This window comes from Ovis canadensis, chromosome 3, assembly GCF_042477335.2.
Source record: "Ovis canadensis isolate MfBH-ARS-UI-01 breed Bighorn chromosome 3, ARS-UI_OviCan_v2, whole genome shotgun sequence".
In the NCBI taxonomy this organism is placed as follows: domain Eukaryota; kingdom Metazoa; phylum Chordata; class Mammalia; order Artiodactyla; family Bovidae; genus Ovis; species Ovis canadensis.
The window spans coordinates 61,297,754-61,318,542 of NC_091247.1; the positions used below are offsets into that span (position 1 = coordinate 61,297,754).

The 20,789-nt window shown below is 48.8% G+C and overlaps 1 protein-coding gene across 4 annotated transcripts in view; it reads right to left on the reverse strand.

The window, feature by feature from the left end:
- ST6GAL2 (ST6 beta-galactoside alpha-2,6-sialyltransferase 2) overlaps positions 1-20,789 on the reverse strand; it is a 55,976-nt gene that overhangs the window by 15,734 nt on the left and 19,453 nt on the right. For all 4 annotated transcript variants that reach the window (XM_069580384.1, XM_069580387.1, XM_069580383.1 and 1 more), the window contains exons 2-4: positions 8,761-9,667; positions 2,140-2,237; positions 400-501 (exon numbers count right to left, since the gene is read on the reverse strand). In XM_069580384.1, the coding sequence (XP_069436485.1) occupies positions 400-501; positions 2,140-2,237; positions 8,761-9,619 (1,059 nt within the window). In that variant the 5' untranslated portion in view covers positions 9,620-9,667. The remainder of the gene's footprint in view (positions 1-399; positions 502-2,139; positions 2,238-8,760; positions 9,668-20,789) is intronic.

The following is a 20,789-nucleotide window of genomic DNA, read 5'->3' on the forward strand; positions in this document are numbered from 1 at the left end:
GAGTCACAAAGCTTAGCCTGTCCCGCCAAGAACTTCCCATTTATTTCAAAATATCTTTTAACAAATGGGAAGGTGATGTAATTGTGCTACAATGGAAAAATTCAGCATGTAAGCAGGCCAATTTCCGGTATGACTAGGACTTTCCTAGCATCTAGATGTTGTACGTTTTGTTTTTTTTAAGTCCTCCAGAACAAAAACACTTGATCGTCAGAGAGCTGATGCTCACCATGGAGCTACTGCAACTGGGAGTCAACCAGTATGAGCATACATGAGTTTAATTAGCGCCTATGATCAGTTTCATTCTGCCTGTCCAAGTTCAGTCCCTGACTTCTTCCTGTTATGTATCAGTCAAAGGTACCGTCTGACCTGCAAGGGTCAGGGCACCAAGGAAATACTCACCAGGTTAAGATTTGCAGAATAAGGAGCTGGGTCCCAGGCCACCAAGATGACATCTTTATACAATGCACTGTCCATGAAGTGATAGCTGGGGTTGGTTAGAATCTGCAAATATATACAAAAATCACTGCAAAGTAAGGGCTTATGTCTTCAGAATCAGTATTTTTTAAAAGGTGGAAACTTGTCTTTTATGATCTTATTTGTTTTTGGCGGTGCTGGGTCTTGGTTGCTGTGCAGGCGTTTCTCTAGCTGTGCTGTGCGGGCTTCTCAGTGCGGAGGCTTCTCTTGCTGCAGAGCACAGGCTCCAGGGCATGCAGGCTTCAGTAGCCGTGGCGCTTGGGCTCCGTAATTGCAGCTCCCAGGCTCCAGAGCACAGGCCCAGTAGTTGTGGCATGCGGGCTCAGCTGCTCTGCAGCATGCGGGATCTTCCTGGACCAGGGATCGAACCTGTGTCTCCTGCATTGGCAGGTGGATTCTTTACCACTGAGTCACCACAGAAGCCCAAAAAGTGAACATTTAAAAGAGGAATTGGAAAAAAATGTTCCTCAGATTTTCTGGGGGAGGGAGAGAGGCAGGCTTTACATACTAGAAATTTAGAAAATATCTGGAGAAAGGGGGAGTGGGTTCCTTTTTTAAGAAAAGAGCCTGCAATGGACCCATCTAAAGATAGCAGCTCTGGATTGAATCCCCTGGCTCCTTGGCTACCCCAAAAGCCTCTTCCTCAGTGGCTTTCACAGGTCATTGAGGGTGAGCTGCAGACCTAGAAGAACCAGAATCTTCAGGTGCCTCCCTGTGACAAACAGCCTCAGAACAAACAGCCCAGAGATCTGGAGACTGGAGCCCTCTCTGGCCCTGGGGGAGTCCTTCAATTTCATCTGCCCATCACCTTTTTAAAACTATAGTTTGGTGGTGGTGGTGGTGGTGGTGGGTGGGGTGGGGGGGGAGGGAGGGCGGGGGGAATGATGCATTGATTTGTCTCAGTTTTAAGACACTCTTCTTCACATCTTAGTATTTCTAAAGTTAGGGTGTATCTCACAGTGACAGGTGTCTTAATTTGCTGGAGCTTATCTTCTTCTCTTTGAAAAGCTGTCGTCAGACAGAAGAGGAATCTTCAATCAGTGGTGTCTCTGAATTCAGGAAGCAGGGCCTGACTCTCACCTCTCTCAGGCTGCGAGCCCAGGGCCTGATGCAGAAAACACACCTTTTTTTCCGATAAGAAACTCACTATAAATTTCTCATCACTCCATTTTTTACATATAGTTTGAAATGCTAGAAATTGTTGTGGTTTGTTCTGAGAATAATTTTGTTATGAATTTTGGAAAACATTCTTCTTAAGAACACGCAAAAAAGAAACTTCCTTTTTAAAATTTTCAAATGACAATGACAAAGTGAAATTTCTGAGGTGTTCTGCTGCCTCTTGAATTCTGTATCTTTGCCTTTCTGCCCTCCACCCCTGATTTATTCTGTTTAACTTCCTTTTTCACAGTTCACAGAACTCAGTGTGCTACCTATATATATTTCTACCTCTACCCTGATTTTTCCTTTTGATCTTATTTACCGCTTTTTCCCCTCTTCACGGCGGCACACATGAATTCCCATGTCTCTGCATTTTTTCTCAGTAATTCTTTATTATTACAAAACCCCAAGATCATGGTCATGGAGAGCTGGGTGATTTCTCTTCATTCACCCAGTTGAGCTATTTACCGGTAAAATGTACATCCATGAAAAGTCTACCCAGCTTACCTGGGAATTAATGATGCGGACGGTGGTTTTATTTCCGACATCTTTCTCGTAGCCACGTGTAGGAGCAGAGTTAAACCTCAAAACCGCATCGTGGGAATCTGAGGGCACACATGTGATAAAATGACTTTTTTGCCTCTGCATAAAAATCAGCAATATCTAGGAAAATATCTTAAAGCAAATCTTTCAAACCTGAAACTAACTGGACCCCAGTAAAGTTCAGACACTCCTCCCCCCTCCCCACACACATTGTTCGGTATACTGTTTATTTAGAATGAGATCCTGGCTGGGGGCGAATAAACGTGAAACCATATCAATCCATTACAAGTCGTCCTGCAACATCTAAGTTATATTTAGATGCTTGGTGTGCATTCACAGTCTTTAAGGACGTGCTTTATGTTCGCAGGAAATGTCAAGATACGTGTATGTATCTAGACTGCTCTGTGGAGTCTCATGTGATTCCTAGAAACAGGGCTGAAACCACAGTTAATCAGCAATAGGGAATTTCTATGGGTCTTCTCCAGTTTCAAAACAGTATGGAGGTTCCTTAAAAAACTAAAACCAGGGCTACCATATGACCCAGCAATCTCACTCCCGGGCATATGTCAGAGAAAACTCTAATTTGAAAAGATACAGGCACCCCAGTGTTCACAGCAGCACTGTTTACAACAGCCAAGACATGGAAGCAACCTGAGTGTCCACCAACAGATGAAGAGAAAAAGGCGTGGTACATCTATACAGCGGAATACTCCTCAGCCATAAAAAGGAATGAAAAATGCCATTTGCAGCAACATGGATGGACTGAGAGATCATACCAAGTGAAGAAAGTCAGACAGAAAAAGACAAATCTATGATATTTATATGTGGAATCTTAAAAAATGATGACAGATGAACTTATTTATAAAATGCAAACAGGCTCACAGACATGGAAAACAAGCTTATGGTTACCAAAGGGAAAGTGAGTAGGGAAGGGACACATTAGGAGTTTGAGATTAACAGATAGACAGTACTATATATAAAATAGATAACTAATAAGGACCTACTGCATAGCACAGGGAACCATATTCAATACCTTGTAATAACCTATAATGGAAACGACTCTGAAAAAGAATATATGTATGTATAACTGAATCACTTTGATGTACACCAGAAACTAACACAGAATTGTACATCAACTGTATTTCAAGTTTTAAAAAATGATATATCGTTTGTAACACTGTATAAGGGTCATTTGGAAACTATCAGCTCATTAAGTCATGCAGATCTTTCAAATATCTATGCATTTCATTATAAAGTACCAAATATCATATATATCACCATGGATATCATCACTTTTTAACTTTGGGAAGCTTCTAAGCTCATGGTTGAAAGCTTTGTCACTGGCAATGAATACTGTCGGTTATGTTCCTAGGCTTACTTACTTTCTTTTTGAGAGAATACCTGCCGAATGTCCAAGTCTAAATTAAGTATATCTGTCTATCAGTCATCTGTCCCAAGTATAACTGTGTTTCGTGACAAAAGGGGCTTGTTCCACTCACAGCTCAATCACAAAAGTGCTTTTCCACTGGGGGCTGGTTTGCAGAAATGCTTTCATTGTTATTTCCCATTTGGTCTTAAAAACACATGTACTTCAAAGACTGAAATCTAATAAAACCAATCATTTTTACTGCTTCATCAAGGACATCCATATTTGGAACTGGCACCCTTTCCTGTTACTGTTAAGCTTGGCAGCAAAGCATTGCATGAAGGCTAATACCATTGGTTACCACTGCTTTGATCTGTTTTATCCACTGCTGCTCCTGCATCTTCCTATTCAACTGCCAACAGCTAAAAGGACCTGTGAGTACTATAATGGAAATAGTTCTCACCTTGCGAACCCCTGAAAGCGTCTTGGGGACTCCAAGTGCAAGGTCACACACTCTATGAACTGCTGACCTGGGGCAAAAGTGGGGTGGGCTCCAGGCACTGAGAGGTAATCAGGGTGGGCACCAGGGCCAGAGGTAGGATGCTAGCACTCCTGGGCCAGTTCTCTCTCTAAACCATGCCCCCTCAACACAGTCTCCATCTAGAGGTAAGGTGAACAAACTGAGGAGGCCAGACAGTGGGTGCATTTCTAACAGATTATGTAGAAACTTCAGATTAATCGATCACTGCAGCAAAAGCCCCAGTTTTTAAAAGCTGGTGTTCTACACTGAAAGTGTTAGTTGCTCAGTCATATCTGACTCTTTGCAACCCTATGGACTGTAACCCACCAGGCTTCTCTGTCCATGGGATTCTCCAGGCAAGAATACTGGAGTGGGTAGCCATTTCCTTCTCCATGGGATTTTTCCCAACCCAGAGATCAAACTCTGGTCTCTTGCATTGCAGGTGGATTCCAGGGAAACCCTGTTCTACACTGAGATGTGTTTTAAGTCTCAGAAGGACTTGACAAGGCACAGGGCACAGAAAGGTAATCTAGCTTCACTCTTCTGGAAGTGGCATGAGTTTGAAGAGTTAAGAGGTCAATTTTGTGGAGGACATAAAGAGGCAGGGACAGAAACTGAACCTCCTCCAGCTGTCAGGGAGCAGAAGGGACCAGGATGGGAGGGGGAGTGTGCAGAGGACGAGCTGTGAGATCCATCAGACGGATCTTGCCTGGCTGTGCCTCTCCCAGATAATCGCCTTAAAAACTGAACTGTCCATTCACATTTAGAGGGAGAGGAATGGATCAGACAGGAGACAGGAGAAGAGAACATAGAGTCAGTCATTTCTGGAGGACACATTTCCAGGCAAGAACCACTTGACGTTGACCTTGAGAACAGAGCCAGGCTCAGCGCATCACTGAGGAAGATGAAAACCCTGCAGGGAGCAGCCGGACAGAAGGCGCAGCAGCATGAAATCCAGCCCCAGCCCCGGTCGCTGCCTGGGGGCGGGAATCTGCAGAGGGAGCCCACGCCCCAGCCTCTGGGGAACAGCCTGCCAAAGAGACAGTTCTTCTTCCTCCCAAACCTGCCACTCAGGTCTTTCTCACCTCATTGTGACTTTCACAATGTGCTTGCTCCCATCTTGGCTCTGGAGCAATCTTTCCCTAATGAGACCCTGATCCATCACTCCTCCACTTTAAGATTTCAGAGCTCTGCACCAGGAAGCCAGGGATGGAGTCGGAATTTCTGAGACCCAGACTGGAGTTCAAACCTGGTTCCATCCTCTGTGTCTCTAGGCGCATCAGTTTCCTTTATCTACAAAATGGGAATAATCTTCTCTGTCACTCGGCATCACAAGGCTGGTTAACACATAAAAGCATGGAGGATGGGAACTTCCCTGCAGTAACAGGGAAGACCCTACACATTGCTGTTGTTCAGTCACTAAGTCGTGTCCAACTCTTTGTGGCCCCAAGGACTGCAGCTTCCCTGTACTTCATTATCTCTCAGAGTTTGTTGAGACTCATATCCATTAAGCCGATGATGCCATCCAACTATATGTGGTACCTACTATTATGATCATTATGTGAAGTTTAACTTCTGGAGAATGACATACGAAAGCATGGGGCTGACCTGCCAGTGGTCCAGCTTATCTATTGGCTCTTCACCCCCAGCCCCTTGTGCTGTCCCTCATCACCCACACACTGAACTACTTTTCTTGTCCACATGCTCTGCCGGCCTTCAGCCTGGATTTACCTCCTCAGACATCAGCCCTCGAGGGGTGGCCAGATCCCAAGGTCATTTCTTCCCTGTCTGTCTACGCGTCTCTCTGTCCTTCTAATTGTGATACCAGAAGTGTCTCTTTATAGTCTGTCTTTCCCATCAGACAGCAGAAGATTTGAGGGTTAGGGCTGGGCCTCATCCATCTTTCCATTACTGGTGGTGAGCACAGTAGCTGGTGAAGAGTTGGGGACCATGGTTGTTGAATGACTATATGACCAGCTTTCTTGCCTTTTAAAGCAATGGTAACAGGATGCCAAATTCCAAGTTCACCCAGGAAGATGTCCCCTCTCTGCAAGGCTTCTCTCCATCCTCCCATTTCCCACACACTGGCCGGAATCTGAGTTTCAAGGAACAGTCTTGATCTCGCATTCGAGGCGATGCCTGTTAGCTTAGGGCAGGCGTTTCTTGTCTAGAGCGTGCTTCCCCAGGATGGCTGCTAGTGAGCTCACGAATAATTGTTATTTACAGAACAGGTGAAACAAGATCATCTCATGACTCTAGCAATGGGTGTTCCATGTTTCCAAAACAGTTCACTTTGCTTTTTAGTAACATATTCAAAGTGGAGGTGTTTACAGCTGCTACACTGTTCTCAAAAACAATGACAAGGTATGACTCAGTGCAACAGAACTGGGGAAACGCCATGGTATCGCAGCAGCCAGGAGCGGGAGCTGCTGAGGGGACAGCTGCAGGCAACCCTGGGGCACCCCTGGTTCCCTTGGGGAGGGGGCTTGGGGAGATTTTCTAGCTCTGCCCTCATAAGACCACAACCTCCTGCAAGTCTTCTGATCTTCACTTAGCCAATTCACAAGTACAATAGATGCTTAGGGGTTAAGATGAATTTAGTTAAACAGTACAGCATGCCCTATTGGTGGCTCAGATGGTAGAGAATCTGCCTGCAATGAGGGAGACACAGGTTCAATCCCTGGGTCAGGAAGCTCCCCTGGAGAAGAGAATGGTTATCACTCTTATATTCCTGCCTGGTGAATTCCAAGGACAAGGAAGCCTGGTGGGCTACAGTCCATGGGGTTGCAGAGAGTCAGACACGACCGAGCCACTAACACACAGCACGCCCAACTCCAAGCTTCCTGAGGAAATTGGCTCTGTGACTTTGTTCTCATCAAGAGAGGTGCTAACAACTGTGTGCTGATAAGTGTGTGTACATTCAGTTCATGTCAGCACCTGGCATCACGAGGGCCGATGCTGAGAGATGCCAGCTTATGAAAAGGAAAGGCTTCTTTCTTGTCTTTACAAATGGAATTGTGCTATATTATATATTCTTAAAAAGGCAGATACAAAACTGGATTCAAAGGAAGTGAAGCAAAACAATAGAGAATTTTAAAAAATTTCCAAGTGTTTGTTCTTCACGTACCTTTCTATGATTCTAATCATGAACCTTTGTGTGAGCGCAGATGCTGTCAATTAAATCTGGTTGCTAGAAACTAAGAAAGATATAACTGACACATCGTGTTCCCCAGAAATATGACATTCCCAGTGCCATTCCCATTCACACTCTCTTCTGAATTCTGAACAGAAAAGAATTTATAAGACTCTGGTCGAATAGAAGAGAATTTACAAGACTCTGGTTGGGGATATTTACGCCCGAATAAAGAGTGAGGGAATTCTGCCTGATGGATGAAAACAATGCAAACCCACAGGTAGGAGGCAGTGGGGCTTAAAGCAAAGCAAAAAAAAAAACCAAAAAACAAAAAACAACCAAAAAACCAAGAGCAAGTTGGCGCCTGCTTTAAAGCATGCTGGTTAAATTCCTCCTTCCGTGATTAATCATGTCCTGGGAACCAGAGGGAAGTGTGGCTTTACTTCGCCCCAGGGGCCTCTGAGCCAGAGCTCCCTCCTAATTGGAAGCAGCCGCTCTGCTCAGCTCTGGCCGCAAGTTTCTGTGACACTCGGACAACGTGATTATGAGCCTGCTTAATGTTAGCACGGGGACTCTGGGACTCCAGGCCACAAGCCCAGGCTTGAGCTTTGTTTTTTTTCAACTTCTTAAAAATTTCAGATTCTGCCTCATTGCCAAGACCCTGTGGGAGTAGGTCTGGGCTGTGGAGCCTAGTGATGGGGCATCAGCCACTCCTAGGGAACATGGAAAATGCCCCGGCCCCAGAGATGGCAATGACTCCTTTCTGTCCAGTGGGCAGTGACCCCTGCAGATTGTGTCCAGGGAGGCTGAGCTAACACCATCCGCTGTGAGGAGTTACAGGGCTGTGGTTGTACATCTGGCCTCGAGGCCAAGGCTGCGTCCAGTAGGCACTTGATTTCTTGGCACCTGGTACAGAAACCTGCCCAGAGGAGGGGCCTCGTGTCTGCCAAAGGAGTGGAGGAGCTACCGGGTCACCGCTGCTGCAGCTGGCTGGGCTGGTCATTGGGGGTGTCGAGGGCCTGAAACTAGACCGCAGTTTCTTGAGAAGAAGGGACTCTGTATCTAGATGTGGGAACCCTCCTGAACTGCCCACCACCAGCCTGCCCCACAAATTTGGGGCTCCAGGCTGCAACAGCAACCCTTACATGCATTTCCAGCCAGCCTACCTGCCTGTCCAGTGGCCTTCAGGCTTCCCAGCCCCCACAAGGGCAGGGAGGAGGCCTTAAAATTAACCTTTCTCTTTGCAGCAATGCAGGAGACACAGGAGACACAGGTTCGATCCCTGGAGAAGGGAATGACTACCATTCCAGTATTCCAGTAAGAATACCTAGTCCACTATTCTTGCTTGGCGAATCCCATGGACAGAGGAGCCTCGTTGCCTGCAATCCATGGGGTCCGAAAGAGTCCGATATGACTTAGCGAGTAAACAACAATAAAAGGAGACCTCTGCGGGATCCACCTGGGTTCATTCGGTCCCAGGGAAAGGAGGAGACCCAAGACTCTCCGGAAACACAGTGTCAGACTGGCCACCCTGGGGGTGGCGCTCGGGTGGCCGCGGGGACCCACCTATCTCCTCTCCCAGAGATGAGTTGAGGATGGCGCCTGCCGACGTGACCACGGCGCAGGTCCGGAGCCCGCGCGGGAGCAGCCGGCTGAGTGGCACCGGAGGGACCAGCGCGCGCCAGCCAAGCGCAGAGAAGGGCGGTTCAGTGCCGTCCAGGGTGCGCACCTGCACGCGGCCCCGCAACGCGCACAGCAGCTCGGTGCGGCTCCGCCCCGACGCGCGGCGCCCCCGGAAGCGCACGCCGTGCTTGTTGGCACGCAGGTAGGCACCCATGGCCTTCTGCAGGCGCGGGTGCAGCATGCGCGCCGACGCGTCGCCCTTCCAGAGCCGTCTCAGCAGGGCCCGGGACATGGACGAGTACAGCCGCTCCCCGTCCTCGCCCCCTGCGCTCCGGCTCTGCCTCCGGGGCCCCCGCTTCGCCCGCCGTCCCGGGGCTGTGCGTGGCGGCCGAGCCCCTTCTGGGCCTGGGTCTCCAGGGGAGAGGCGCCCCGACGTGCCCGGAGCGGAGTCCTCCGGGGGGAAAGCGCTTAGGGACATTCTCCCTGGCTGGGCCGAAAGAAACTCTGGCTCACGTTCAAAGCCATCTCCGGCCCATGTCCGCAGGGGACCGGATGGGAGTCCCCGGGGAGACCCCCGCCGCGAGTCCGCGCCGTCGGGCAGGCCCTCTGAGGCCCCCATGATGGCCCGCTGCCTCCCTTGCACGGGCAGCAGCCTCCGGGTCTCCAGGAAGGAGAAGGAGCTGGGCGAGGGCTTGGCAGGGCTGCTGTCCGTGAAGTAGAGGAAGATCACCACAAAGAGGAGCCCCCACGCAAACACCCCGCAGAGCATTCCTTGTCTCCATTGCTTCAGGTGCGGTTTCATGGTAGGCCCACGGGGTCAGCGCTTGTGTCCCAAGGGGGCGGGCTGGACCTGAAAACAGAGGGTGTCACAGTGAGCCACGCAGGACAGCGCTGGGGACAGTCCATCCTAGAGGGTCTCTGGGGACGGTTGGAGGGAGCATCAGAAACCAGGATGGCCTGGAGCTCCGGCTAAATTCAGCACTCATATGCCCCACTCCGGATGCCTACAGAACAAGAAGTCACATCCCCTCAGCCCAGGGTCTTGGGAGAGGGGAGGTGAGCTCGGTGTACCTTGGAGAACTACCCAAGGCACCTTGGTGATGTGTCTGCCTCCCCACCACCGTGACTGGCTAATTCTCCCCTCTGCCCGGCTTCCCCGATCCCTCCCCGCAGCTGGTTCCAGGTTTCAGTTTGGGGAAGCTGGCAGCAGGCCTCAGTCGGGTCGCCCTCTCTCATCAGAACACTGGCTCAGAGCTAAGATCCTGTATAACAAAGGGCCAAGTGCTTCTAAGGGAAACTTCTCCACAGTGCCCCGATGGTCCCCAGTATGTACAGTGCCCCGATAGTCCCTAGTAAGTGATGACCCAGCCACTGAGGCTGCAGGGGAAGGTTATGTTAAGGTGTCTGTGGACCTCAAAACACCCCTAGATGTTCACCCTCATCACCAGCCTCTGATAGAGTAAGATGGAAAATATCGAAATTTTAAATAAGGGAGCATATGAGGAGATGGGAGCAGATGAGGTTTTCATGCAAGGGCAAGGGTTTTACTTAGTTAAGAACTGAAACCAAGTGGGCGATCCCTAGATCAGTGTGGTCACCTGAGGAAGCTACACAGAGTCTCTTGTGGAAAAAATGATGTGCCAGGGTGTGAAACCCACACGCCTTATGGCCCTGTAGCTTACAGATGGACATGGGTCCTTCGCTCTCTTCCCACAGAGAGGTGAGTCTGGGTCTCTCCCATTTGAGCAGAGGGAGTGCTCTGACCAGTTACCAGGCTCAGGTCCAGCAGCTTCCATGTCCTGCCTTTAAAATGCTCACGAGAGAGGAAGTAGTCACCAGCAGAAGCAGACATCTCTCCATGGACTGAGAGATGCCCAGCTGAGCCCTGGGTGTCCAATTGTCCCAGCCCACTACCATCCTGGACTCCAGCCCAGTGGAATGTTCAGATGATTCCAGTTCTGTCCAGCCTCTGGCAGCAGCTGCAGGTAAGACCCCAAGCGGGAACCCAGTGGAGCCAGTTAACCCTCAGAACCAGGTGTGATAAAGACACTGGTTTAAAGTGATAGAGGTTGCTCTTATGAGCCACAGGTCTGGAGCTGATTCGTTACATCAGAAACGATCACTGGAACAGGCTCTGCTAGAAAAGCCAGATGAGAAGTTCCCCAGATGCCTCAACAGTCATGCACCCTTGAGACAAGTCCAGCCTCTCAGAGGGATTATGTGAAGAGAAACTTTCACTGAAGTGTTTTTTAAGTTGTGGCTTCCTAACAGCTGCTGTCTGCTTGACACATCAAAGCAAGGCTGTAGATTTCCTTCGAAGCCACACATCAAACCCACACATAGAGCATGGTCTCACCAAGCCAGACACACTCATGCCAGCGAACAAATGTACAAGAAATAGAGCCAGCACTTGCCCTCTGTCAGACTCTGTGCTCACTTAACGTGTTTCCTTCATTATCTTATTTGGTCTTCCCAGCACCTACTCAGGCTTCACAGGTGGCGCTAGTGGTAAAGAATCCACCTGCCAATGAAGGAGACATAAGAGATGCAGGTTCAATCCCTGGGTTAGGAAGAGCCCCTGGAGGAGGAAATGGCAGCCCACTCCAGTATTCTTGCCTGGAAAATTCCATGGACAGAAGAGGCTGGCGGGCTACAGTCCATGGGGTTGCACAGAGTTAGACATGACTGAAGTGACTTAGCACACACCTAGTAAGTAGGAAACACTGCTATGTCCATTTTATAGAGGAGGGCGTTGAAGCCTGGAGAGGTTAAGTAACTTGCCCAAAGCTACAGAGATAGCACGCAGTAGACAGCACCAAAAAAGCCACCTGCTCACACTTTTAATGCTAAGTTCTGACTCCATCTGATGGTACCAGATGAGGCTGTCTATACTAAATATGCCAAATTGTGGGACTCTGAATATACATTTCCATTCCTGACAGTCTTGGCAATGTCCTGGTGCTGGAAAAATCTTCTCAGGGCTCACCACCAAGTTCTGTCCGTAACTCCTGAGGGACAGCCAATGAGCAGCGTCCCCAGACAGACACTGCCTAGGGACCACACCAAGCAGAAACTGCTAAATGATCTTACAAAACCTGTCCACTCAGGAGCCCGCGCTTCAAACTGTGATGCCCCAGCCTGATGATCGAAAAGCTGTTTCTAGGATCTCAACATTTCTATTAGCAATCACAAAATTACCCTTAATAACAGTTATCCTGTGTTTCCTCTAGCTGAGCGCCATGCCGCATTGCTCTGACACCAACCACCGCAGCTAGCAGGGCCCCCACAGGGAAAAGACTCAGTCCCACGTGATGGCCCCACTTCAGACACCAGCCTGGAGTGGGCTCCCCAGGCCACCTGCACTTCTGGCAGTTTGGCTATTGATCTGGGGGCTCCCCAGGACACCCTTAAGTTTGCAGATTTGCTAAAAAGACTGGCAGAACTCAGGAAAGCACTAATATTAATATAAACCAGTGATCACAGTCTCTGGGAAAGGGATACACAGAGTTTGAGGGCTGGGTGGGGGTTGTCCCAAGGGCAGAGGTTTCAGGCTCTCTGTACCTGGGGTCTAGGAATGTCACATGAGGGACATGCATGTGTTGACCAATCACAAGGCTCCACTGAGCCCTGGACCCGAGTTTAGTTGGGGTCTCATTAGGTGGACAGCACTGATTGAATACTTGGCCATGTGACTGAATTCAAACTCCAGTTGCCTTCCCATCTCCAGAGGTCAGATTGGCCCAAAGCCCCCACCATCTCATCATTGGATTGGTCTTTCTGGTAATTGCCCCCATCCTGGAAGATTCACCAAGACTCACCTCTTTAGCACAACAAAGACCCTCTTATAACTCAGGAGACTTCAAGGGTTTTAGAAGCTCCATTTCTAGACCTGGGACAAAGACCAATTCTTTGTACTACAGTAAGGCAGTAGTAGCTAATTTAAAAGGCAGTCTTTCTGCTCCTGGCTGGAAATCCTCATTACTGCTGGCTGCACTGGGAATAGCTTTGAGCTAATCCTGGCAGGTCACTAAAGAATAGGAAACAGGGAGGTGGGAGGGGGGTTCAGGATTGGGAACTCATGTACACCTGTGGTGGATTCATGTTGATGTATGGCAAAACCAATACAGTATTGTAAAGTAAAAAAAAAAAAAAAAGAATAGGAAACAGAAGCTTCTTATTTCAGCATTTGCTTCAGAGTCAAAGTGAGGGGTGTGCACAGGGCTGGCATTGGCAAACCCTTGACTTCCTGAGGAGGAGCTGGGGGCCGGCACAACACCATTCAGCAGGGTGCCTCCATTCAGCAGGGTCAGGAAGCCATGGGAACTGAGCTGGGAGGGGACCTGCCACATCCCATGGCACACTCAGGGCATCACACGCACAGCCTGCTTTATATGGATATGCCTGACTCCCAGCAGAAGACTCGAGAAACCCTTTCCCTCATGGCGAGGTGAGAGATGTGAAAGGGAGGGATGTGATGAGAGGCTGTCTGGGGACTCGAAAGGAGGAAAGGAGAAGCCCTGCAGGACGGACGGAGCTGCAAGAGGCCAGGACCCTAGAGGATGTGGGGTTCCCTCCACAGGTCTCTGGGAGGTGAAAGTGCGGGTCTGTGAGGCCTTGGATGTGGAGAAACAAACATCATCCTAAGGTACAGGATGACTTCTCATCAGCTGAGACTTCCATGCCTGATGCTTGGTAATAACCTGAAGGCATGGGTTCGCTGCCTCCGCTCTGGGTGAGGCTTCAACTGTTAATAAACTGCAGCTGTGCCTGCAGCCTCTGTCGCTGCAAATCTCTGCTGCCAGTGAAGGAAATGTCCTCCAAATGATGAAATCTCAAGGTGGTGCAGATCCTCTACTAGCAACAGACTGCAGAAATCATTTCATGTGTCATGGTACCAGTTACTGGTACTTTTGCAAAGATTCAGGACACACAGGTGGAGGATGCTATCAGTGTCAGAGCCTGGATCAGTTTTTGCCTTAAAATAACCATACAGCCTAATAGGGTTTCCCAGGTGGCTCAGTGATAAACAGTCTGCCTGCCAATGCAGGAGATGTGGGTTCGACCCCCTGTGTCAAGGGTCGAATAGAAAATGGAATAGAAAATGGCAACCCACCCAAGTATTCCTGCCTGGAGAAACCCATGGATAGGGAAGCCTGGAGGGCTACAGTCCACAGGGGTCGCAAAGACTTGGACATGACTGAGTAACTGAGCACATGGCCTAATAGGAAGAAATGTTGGATAAATGATAGAAAAAACATTTTCCCCCCATTAGTATAGTACACCTGAAATGCTGTGATGATACAGCTCAAATGGATAGTGTCTGTAACTCACTGACCTATTTCCTCATCAGCAGGGGGACATGAATGGCACCAGGGACATACGAATAGAGGCTCATCATACAAATCACTGGTCCCTGGGCAGTGATGAAAAGGGGCTCCTTGATGGAGCACACACAGCCTTTTCTGGAATGGTGTCTTTGACTGAGGCTGTTGAGGTCCTGCTGGCCAGGTTGAGGAGCATGGCCTGCGCTGTGTGGATTTCTCTCTTTTCCTTTTAGGATTCCAACATCAGCATCTGGCCGTGCTAGGGCATAAGTTCCAATTGGGTGCTCTCTGCCTATTTCAACCAATTTTCTTTGTTCTTATCTTTTGCCCACTTTCTGTCACCTTTGTAGCCAAGCTTCTGGGAAACGTAACATGTGGACAAGGATTAGAGACAAAACAAAAAAAGTGACCCTCTGCGAGAAATCATTTTGATGCTTCTACCTGCTCTGGAATTCTGATGCCCAAATCTTATGTACTAATCTCAGAGAAATGAGTCCCATTTCTGCATGGATGTTCCACAAGTGCACAGAGTATTCAAATGCTCCTTCAAGTCATTCAGAAAGAAATCACATTCTCAAAAAGGCACAATTTGTGATAAGTTGTCTGATTAAATTATGCAATGTAAGCGCCGGCCCAGACCAACACCACGACGCAGCTGAGGATTGCGTGCGTTTGTGCTCAGTCACTCCAGTCGTGTCCAGCTCTTTGTAACTCTATGGACTGTAGCCCACCAAGCACCTCTGTCCATGGGATTCTCCAGCAGCTGAGGGAGCCGAGGGTTAATACCATCTTATTAAGGCTAAAGAGAAATTAGGGCTTCCCTGGTGGCTCAGTGGTAAAGAACCCACCTACAAATGTCGGAGATGTGGGTTTGATCCCTGGGTCAGGAAGATCTCCTGGAGAAGGAAATGGTGACCACTCCAGTATTCTTGCCTGGAGAATCCCATGGAGAGAGAAGCCTGGTGGGCTACAGTCCATGGGGTTGCAAGAGTAGGACACAACTCAGTGATTAAACAATGACAACAATGAAAGAGAAGTTACTCCTGGGTTTTGCTTCTTGAACACTGTCCTACCTACCCCCTGAGGTTGACAAGCTTGGTTGCTGGTTTTCTTGAATGGAGAGTTTCTTTTCTTTTTTTTAACACACACGTTGATGGATGATGCCTCTGCCACAGCTGCCGTTTGGCCAGGTTTTCTCTCGGTTTGAGAAACTCTTGTGCCCTTTGTGTGTGTGTGTGTGTAGTTGTCTAAAACCTAAGTATTTGTTTTAACACTGAGATGATAGTAAAGAAGGCGTGGTGTATGAGCTACAGCGAGGCACTCGTGCATCTTAACAGCCTTCAGGAGTCATTTTCTTTCAAGAACCATTTTTCTAAAATTAGCTATCATCACATCTTCAAGAAAACACTCAGCCTGCCAAGCACAGGAGGGGGCTGCCCTGGAGGGAGTGCTCCTGTTTCTTCAGCACCTCAGGCCTTCCCTTCACAGAGGACCCGCTTCCTCTTTTTCATTGTTTATAAATGTGAGGAATCCTCAAGGCCAGTAACAGTCCACTCCTTAGGGCATCCTCTCTCATCTCAGCCCATTCTTAGGCTAATGTCGGAAGAATAGAAAGGAAAAGGTCAGCCAGGTCGAGCAGAACTCCTGGTGGGAGGATAGCCCCTGCTCTGTCTCTCTCTTACCAGCAGGAGGGCAATTCATCCTCAGAAGGAAGGGCACCCCACTGCTGGCGGCTTCTGGTCAGTGATCCCAGGCCCTCAAAAGGATGCCGCAGTCCCTGACGGGAGGAAGGATGCTACCAGGGGCTGGACCACCGGAGGGAGCTCGCTGGGCAAACGTGTAAGTTACAAACCTTAGCACCAGGCTTCCCCTCAGAGCAAAATGTGGCTGCTGGGGCAGTGTCAGTACGAAGAGCGTGATCCACTTGATATCCTATGAGCGGCTCCCAGCAAAGGAAACCCATGTCATGGGGTCACGTTAGGTCAGGCAGGGGCAGGGGGGATTATGAACAGCAGATGTCAGGGGGGTGGACCAGACCAGCATCACTCACTGCTATCAGCAGATGCCCCTACAAACCAGTCACTGTATCTATACCGTTTCATTTTAATTCTTCATTCTGTTTTACCCACTCCAGTATTCTTACCTGGGAAATCCCATGGACAGAGGAGCCTGGCGGGCTACAGTCCATGGGGCTGCAAAGAGTCGGACACAAATGAGTGACTGAACACACACAATGTTTATAACAAACTCCTTACAAACGTTATTAATCTCATTTGGCTCTGAATGTTTCCCTTCCTCTACACCGTTCCAGAGTCCCATCTTTTACTATTACATCTCAAAGCTGGAGATGGTGCACCTTGCTTAAAATTTAATGAAATTTTTTTCCTCTCTTTGCCACAAATACCATGCTGAATTCTAGCCTATGTCCCTGCACTGGTGGGATCACGTGGTCCCCTAAAATCCTGTTTCCCCTAACATCCTTTTTTATGTTTACAGAATCCACAGAGCTCTGAGCTGGCAGCCACTAGAGAGCCTCACCCGGCTGGCCAACCACATGAATTCCGCCCATCAGAAGGGGAGGCCAGCTCCCAACACTTTTGGAGGAGCTCCAGGTGTGGAGGTCCCTGATCCCAGGTGGTTTGCTCTCTCAGTAGGAAGACAAGGTGATGATTCTGACTGCCTTCACTGTCCCAAGATGGGTGAGTGGACAGAAGAGCGACTGGGATTGAAGTCATCCTGGTTGCTTCCAAGAGGAAGGGACCAGAGGTGGACCCTGAGGGACAGAGTGGAGTGGGGGCGGGGCTCAGACCCTTCTGGCCAGGGTGGTGAGCCTGGCTGTCTGGTATGCACACAGGCGACCAGGAGTGGTGGGATGCCCCTCTCATTGGGACCATCTTCCTCAGCAGTTCAAGATCTGTCCTCTGGCAGCAGGGCAGATGGAAAATGGTTGAAAAGGCAGAGACTTGTTGGATTTAAAATGGATAAGCAACAAGGACCTACTGTACAGCAGAGGGAACTCTGCTCAATGTTATATGGCAGCCTGGATGGGAGGGGAGTTTAGGGGAGAATGGATACATATGTATAGCTGGCTGAATACCTGAAACTATCACAACACTTTTAATCAGTTATACCCAATAGAAAATAAAAAGTTTAAAAATAAGAGGCAAAGGTTCACATGGGCAAGTGGCACTGGGCAGTTTTAGCTCTCAGAACTTTCTGCAAGGCGGGTGGCAGGTGGTGGCAGGGCAGAGGGGTTGGGAAACCTGTTTCTGGCTGTTCAGAGATGCACAAGCTGCCTGCCAGCTGGGGTCTCTGGCTGCCTGAATCTGCTTCGGACACAGTGGTCTGTTTGTTTTATGATAATCAGCATTCAGATATTTACACTTTATACCAGTAATGTGCCAAGGCTCATGGCTGAAGTAGCTCCAACATTCACAGTGATGGGAAGGATGGGAAATGGCATACTGCATGGGGATGTAATGTTTCTCCCAGATTCGCGGTGAAACCATCAGTGGCTGGCAGGTGGTCCTCACGAGGAGGCCTCCAGCCAGCAGGAACCCTACTTCCTCAAGAAGTGCAGGCCTCCCTTCCTCGTCTGAGAGGGTCCGGAGCATCACAGGCAGGAGACGGGATGCAGTGGTGGGGGATGCTGGCACCACCCAGGGGCAGCTCAGGGACACTGCCCCAGAGTCCAGACTGTAGGTTGGACAGTGAGACCCACGACTCTACAGTGTGTAGCTGACCAGAAGGCCCTGAGGTCGGACAGCCTGTTCTGAGCCTTCTTGTCATGTTAGATAAATCCGTTAAGCCTCAGCTTCTTCATTCAACATGCACCATATGTGTCCTAACCCTCATTGGTCTACAAGACTCACCACAGTACCTGGCCCACAGTGAGAGTTCAAGACACAGTAGTTTTCAGCTCAGGTTTGGTATTGTGTAAAAGTAAAGAAGTAACACCGCGCAGACATAGAGAATAGACTTGTGCACACAGTGGGAGGAAGGAGTGTGGGACAAACTGAGAGAGTCGCATAGACATATATACACTATTATGTGTAGATAGCTAGTGGGAAGCTGTATAAGGGAGCTCAGCTCATGCTCTGATAACCTAGAAGGATGGGTGGGGGTTGAGAGAGAGATTCAGGAGGGAGGGGTTATACATATCCTGGTGGTTCAGATGATAAAGAATCCACCTGCAATGGGGGAGACCTGAGTTTGATCCCTGGGTCGGGAAGATTCCCCTGAAGAAGGGAATGGCCACCCACTCCAGTATTCTTGCCTGGGTAATCCCATGAAGAGAGGAACCTGGTGGGCTATGGTCCATAGGGTTGCAAAGAGTCAGACACGACTGAGCACGCAACACTCGTCCAAGAGCCCAGAGAAGAGGGGGCTTCGGAGACCCCCTCTCAAGAGTCTTCAAACACCCCACGAGGCATGTGCACTCCATCAGAGTGCATGTGGGCAAAAGCCACTTCCTCAGACTCCAAGCTCACTGCTCTAGCTCTGTCTGCACAGAAGAGTGCGAATAAATGTCGGAAGCACTGAGGCAAAAGTGAAGCTGCAAAGCAAACCCAGCACATGCTACTGTTTATATAAAATCTGACAACTCCAATACAAATGGCAGATAGAACTCCTTTGAAGAGGGAGGGAAGGGCCTGGGTGAGAGGAGGAGGGGCCTTAAGTCACCACTCAAGCATGTCTGAAGTAAAACGGCAAAATATTCACAACCGTGCAGTCTGAGTTTGGAAACACTATTTCTGTTTTACACAGATTTCAAGTATTTACGATTTCAAACATAACAAAATTTGTTAAGATAAAACTTGTCCTGAAAGTTGTAAAAATAAGAATAAGAACTCGTTAATTGTGTTTATATTTATGTTTCTGTTTCCCGATCTCTTTGGGTCATAATTCCTGCCAATACATCAGCACAAAATATAAATCTGACAGTGAATTCCAGCTTTGGTGAGGACTTTCATGTGACAACGTTATCAGTCTGGAAGAGAAAAGCTCAAAGCTAAAATGATTTATGGAAACGTGAACGAGCTCTGAGCTCACAGCAGGCTGTGAGAAAAACATTAATTTTTGTTTTAAAACACACATACACACTTATCATGGAGTCAAACAGGAAATCAACTTGAGGATTTAATATAAAGCATGAGACCTTAAAGACACTTCTCTGTGTGGAGCTTTCAACTCTGCCCTGAGCTTCAAAGCCAAGTCTTCCATCTGCAGACCTCACCTCAGCAAAGGTGCGAGGGGCTAGGGTGGACTCAGTGGACCTCAGGAAAATCCAACGAGGTCTGGATGTTTTTGGTCTAGCCTGCTTCTCCAGTTTTCAGTTTCAGAACCAGTAAAATGTTTCCAGGTTATGAAATAGTTTCTGAAGGTTCTCTGAGTTTCGGCCACCCGTGATAACGTACTCTAGCTCCTACCCGCCTCTGGTCACTGCCGGTCACTGGGTCACTGTGCCCCGGCTGAGAGCTGCACAATTGTTCTTGCATCTGGTGTGTGTGCGCACAAGCACGGTGCTGATTTTCCATTGCTTCATTCATTCATAAACTCCACAGATACCCGCACACCTGACACGCGCTGGTCCAGGTATGCGATGCTGAACACATCAAACACACCCCCACCCCCCGCCCCAGGCCTAAAGTAATGTGGGAAGGAGAACCAAGTTCACAAGTCTGGCAGGATGCTAGGCATCCTGACTGATTTTTTTTCTTTCCCCTTTTGCTGTACCTTCCTGAATTCACAGGGACAAAGAGCAGACCTCTGACCCAGGATGACTGTCACAGAAGAGCTAGCAGCACTTTATGTTAATTCTCAGCTTTTAGGTTCAAAAGCTGTATTCCAAGGACTGTGGAGGGGAGGACAAAAATTTGGAAGAATACTTTCTGAGCCGGTTTTCCCTTGCCCAAAGGGAGGTAAAAACTATCCCTGGTGGCTCAGATGGTAAAGAGTCTGCCTGCATGCAGGAAACCCTTTCTGATCCTTGGGTCAGGAAGATCCCCTGGAGAAGGGAATGGCAAAACACTCCAGTATTTTTGCCTGGGAAATCCCATGGGCAGAGGAGCCTGGCGGGTACAGCCCATGGGGTCACAAAGCGTCAGACACGACTGAGTGAGTAACACACACAGGCTGATGGAAAGGAGAAGGGGAACTGAAACAGGAGAGTGAGACACTCAAATTACAGCTTCTGCGGAGTTGAGATAAAGCTGCATTTTGAAGATGCTGCATCAATGGGGGGTTGTGACGGTGGTACTGCTTCTATGATCTCTCCACCCCCACCCCTCACCCACTCAGCCCCTCTTCTCCCCAGTGAGAGGAACCCATGGTCTAGGGAAATGCGGCACGCTACCTGTGGATACAAAGCTGGACGTGGTCACAATGAGAACAGGGGTCCCAGGGCTGAAGTGCACGCCCTTGTTCTGTCTTCTCCTGTCATTAAGAAATGGAAGGAGATGGAAATATCTAAAAACCCACAAAAATCTCTCCTACTGCAACACATTCCTTGTCATCTAATGACACTAAATAGGCTGAACCATATTTTACATCCACAATCTGATAAAGTCCCGCAGCTGAACAGAGTGCTGCAGAAATTGAACAGGAGGAAAATTAAGAATAGAATGACTATGCTGTAAAGTCTACCGA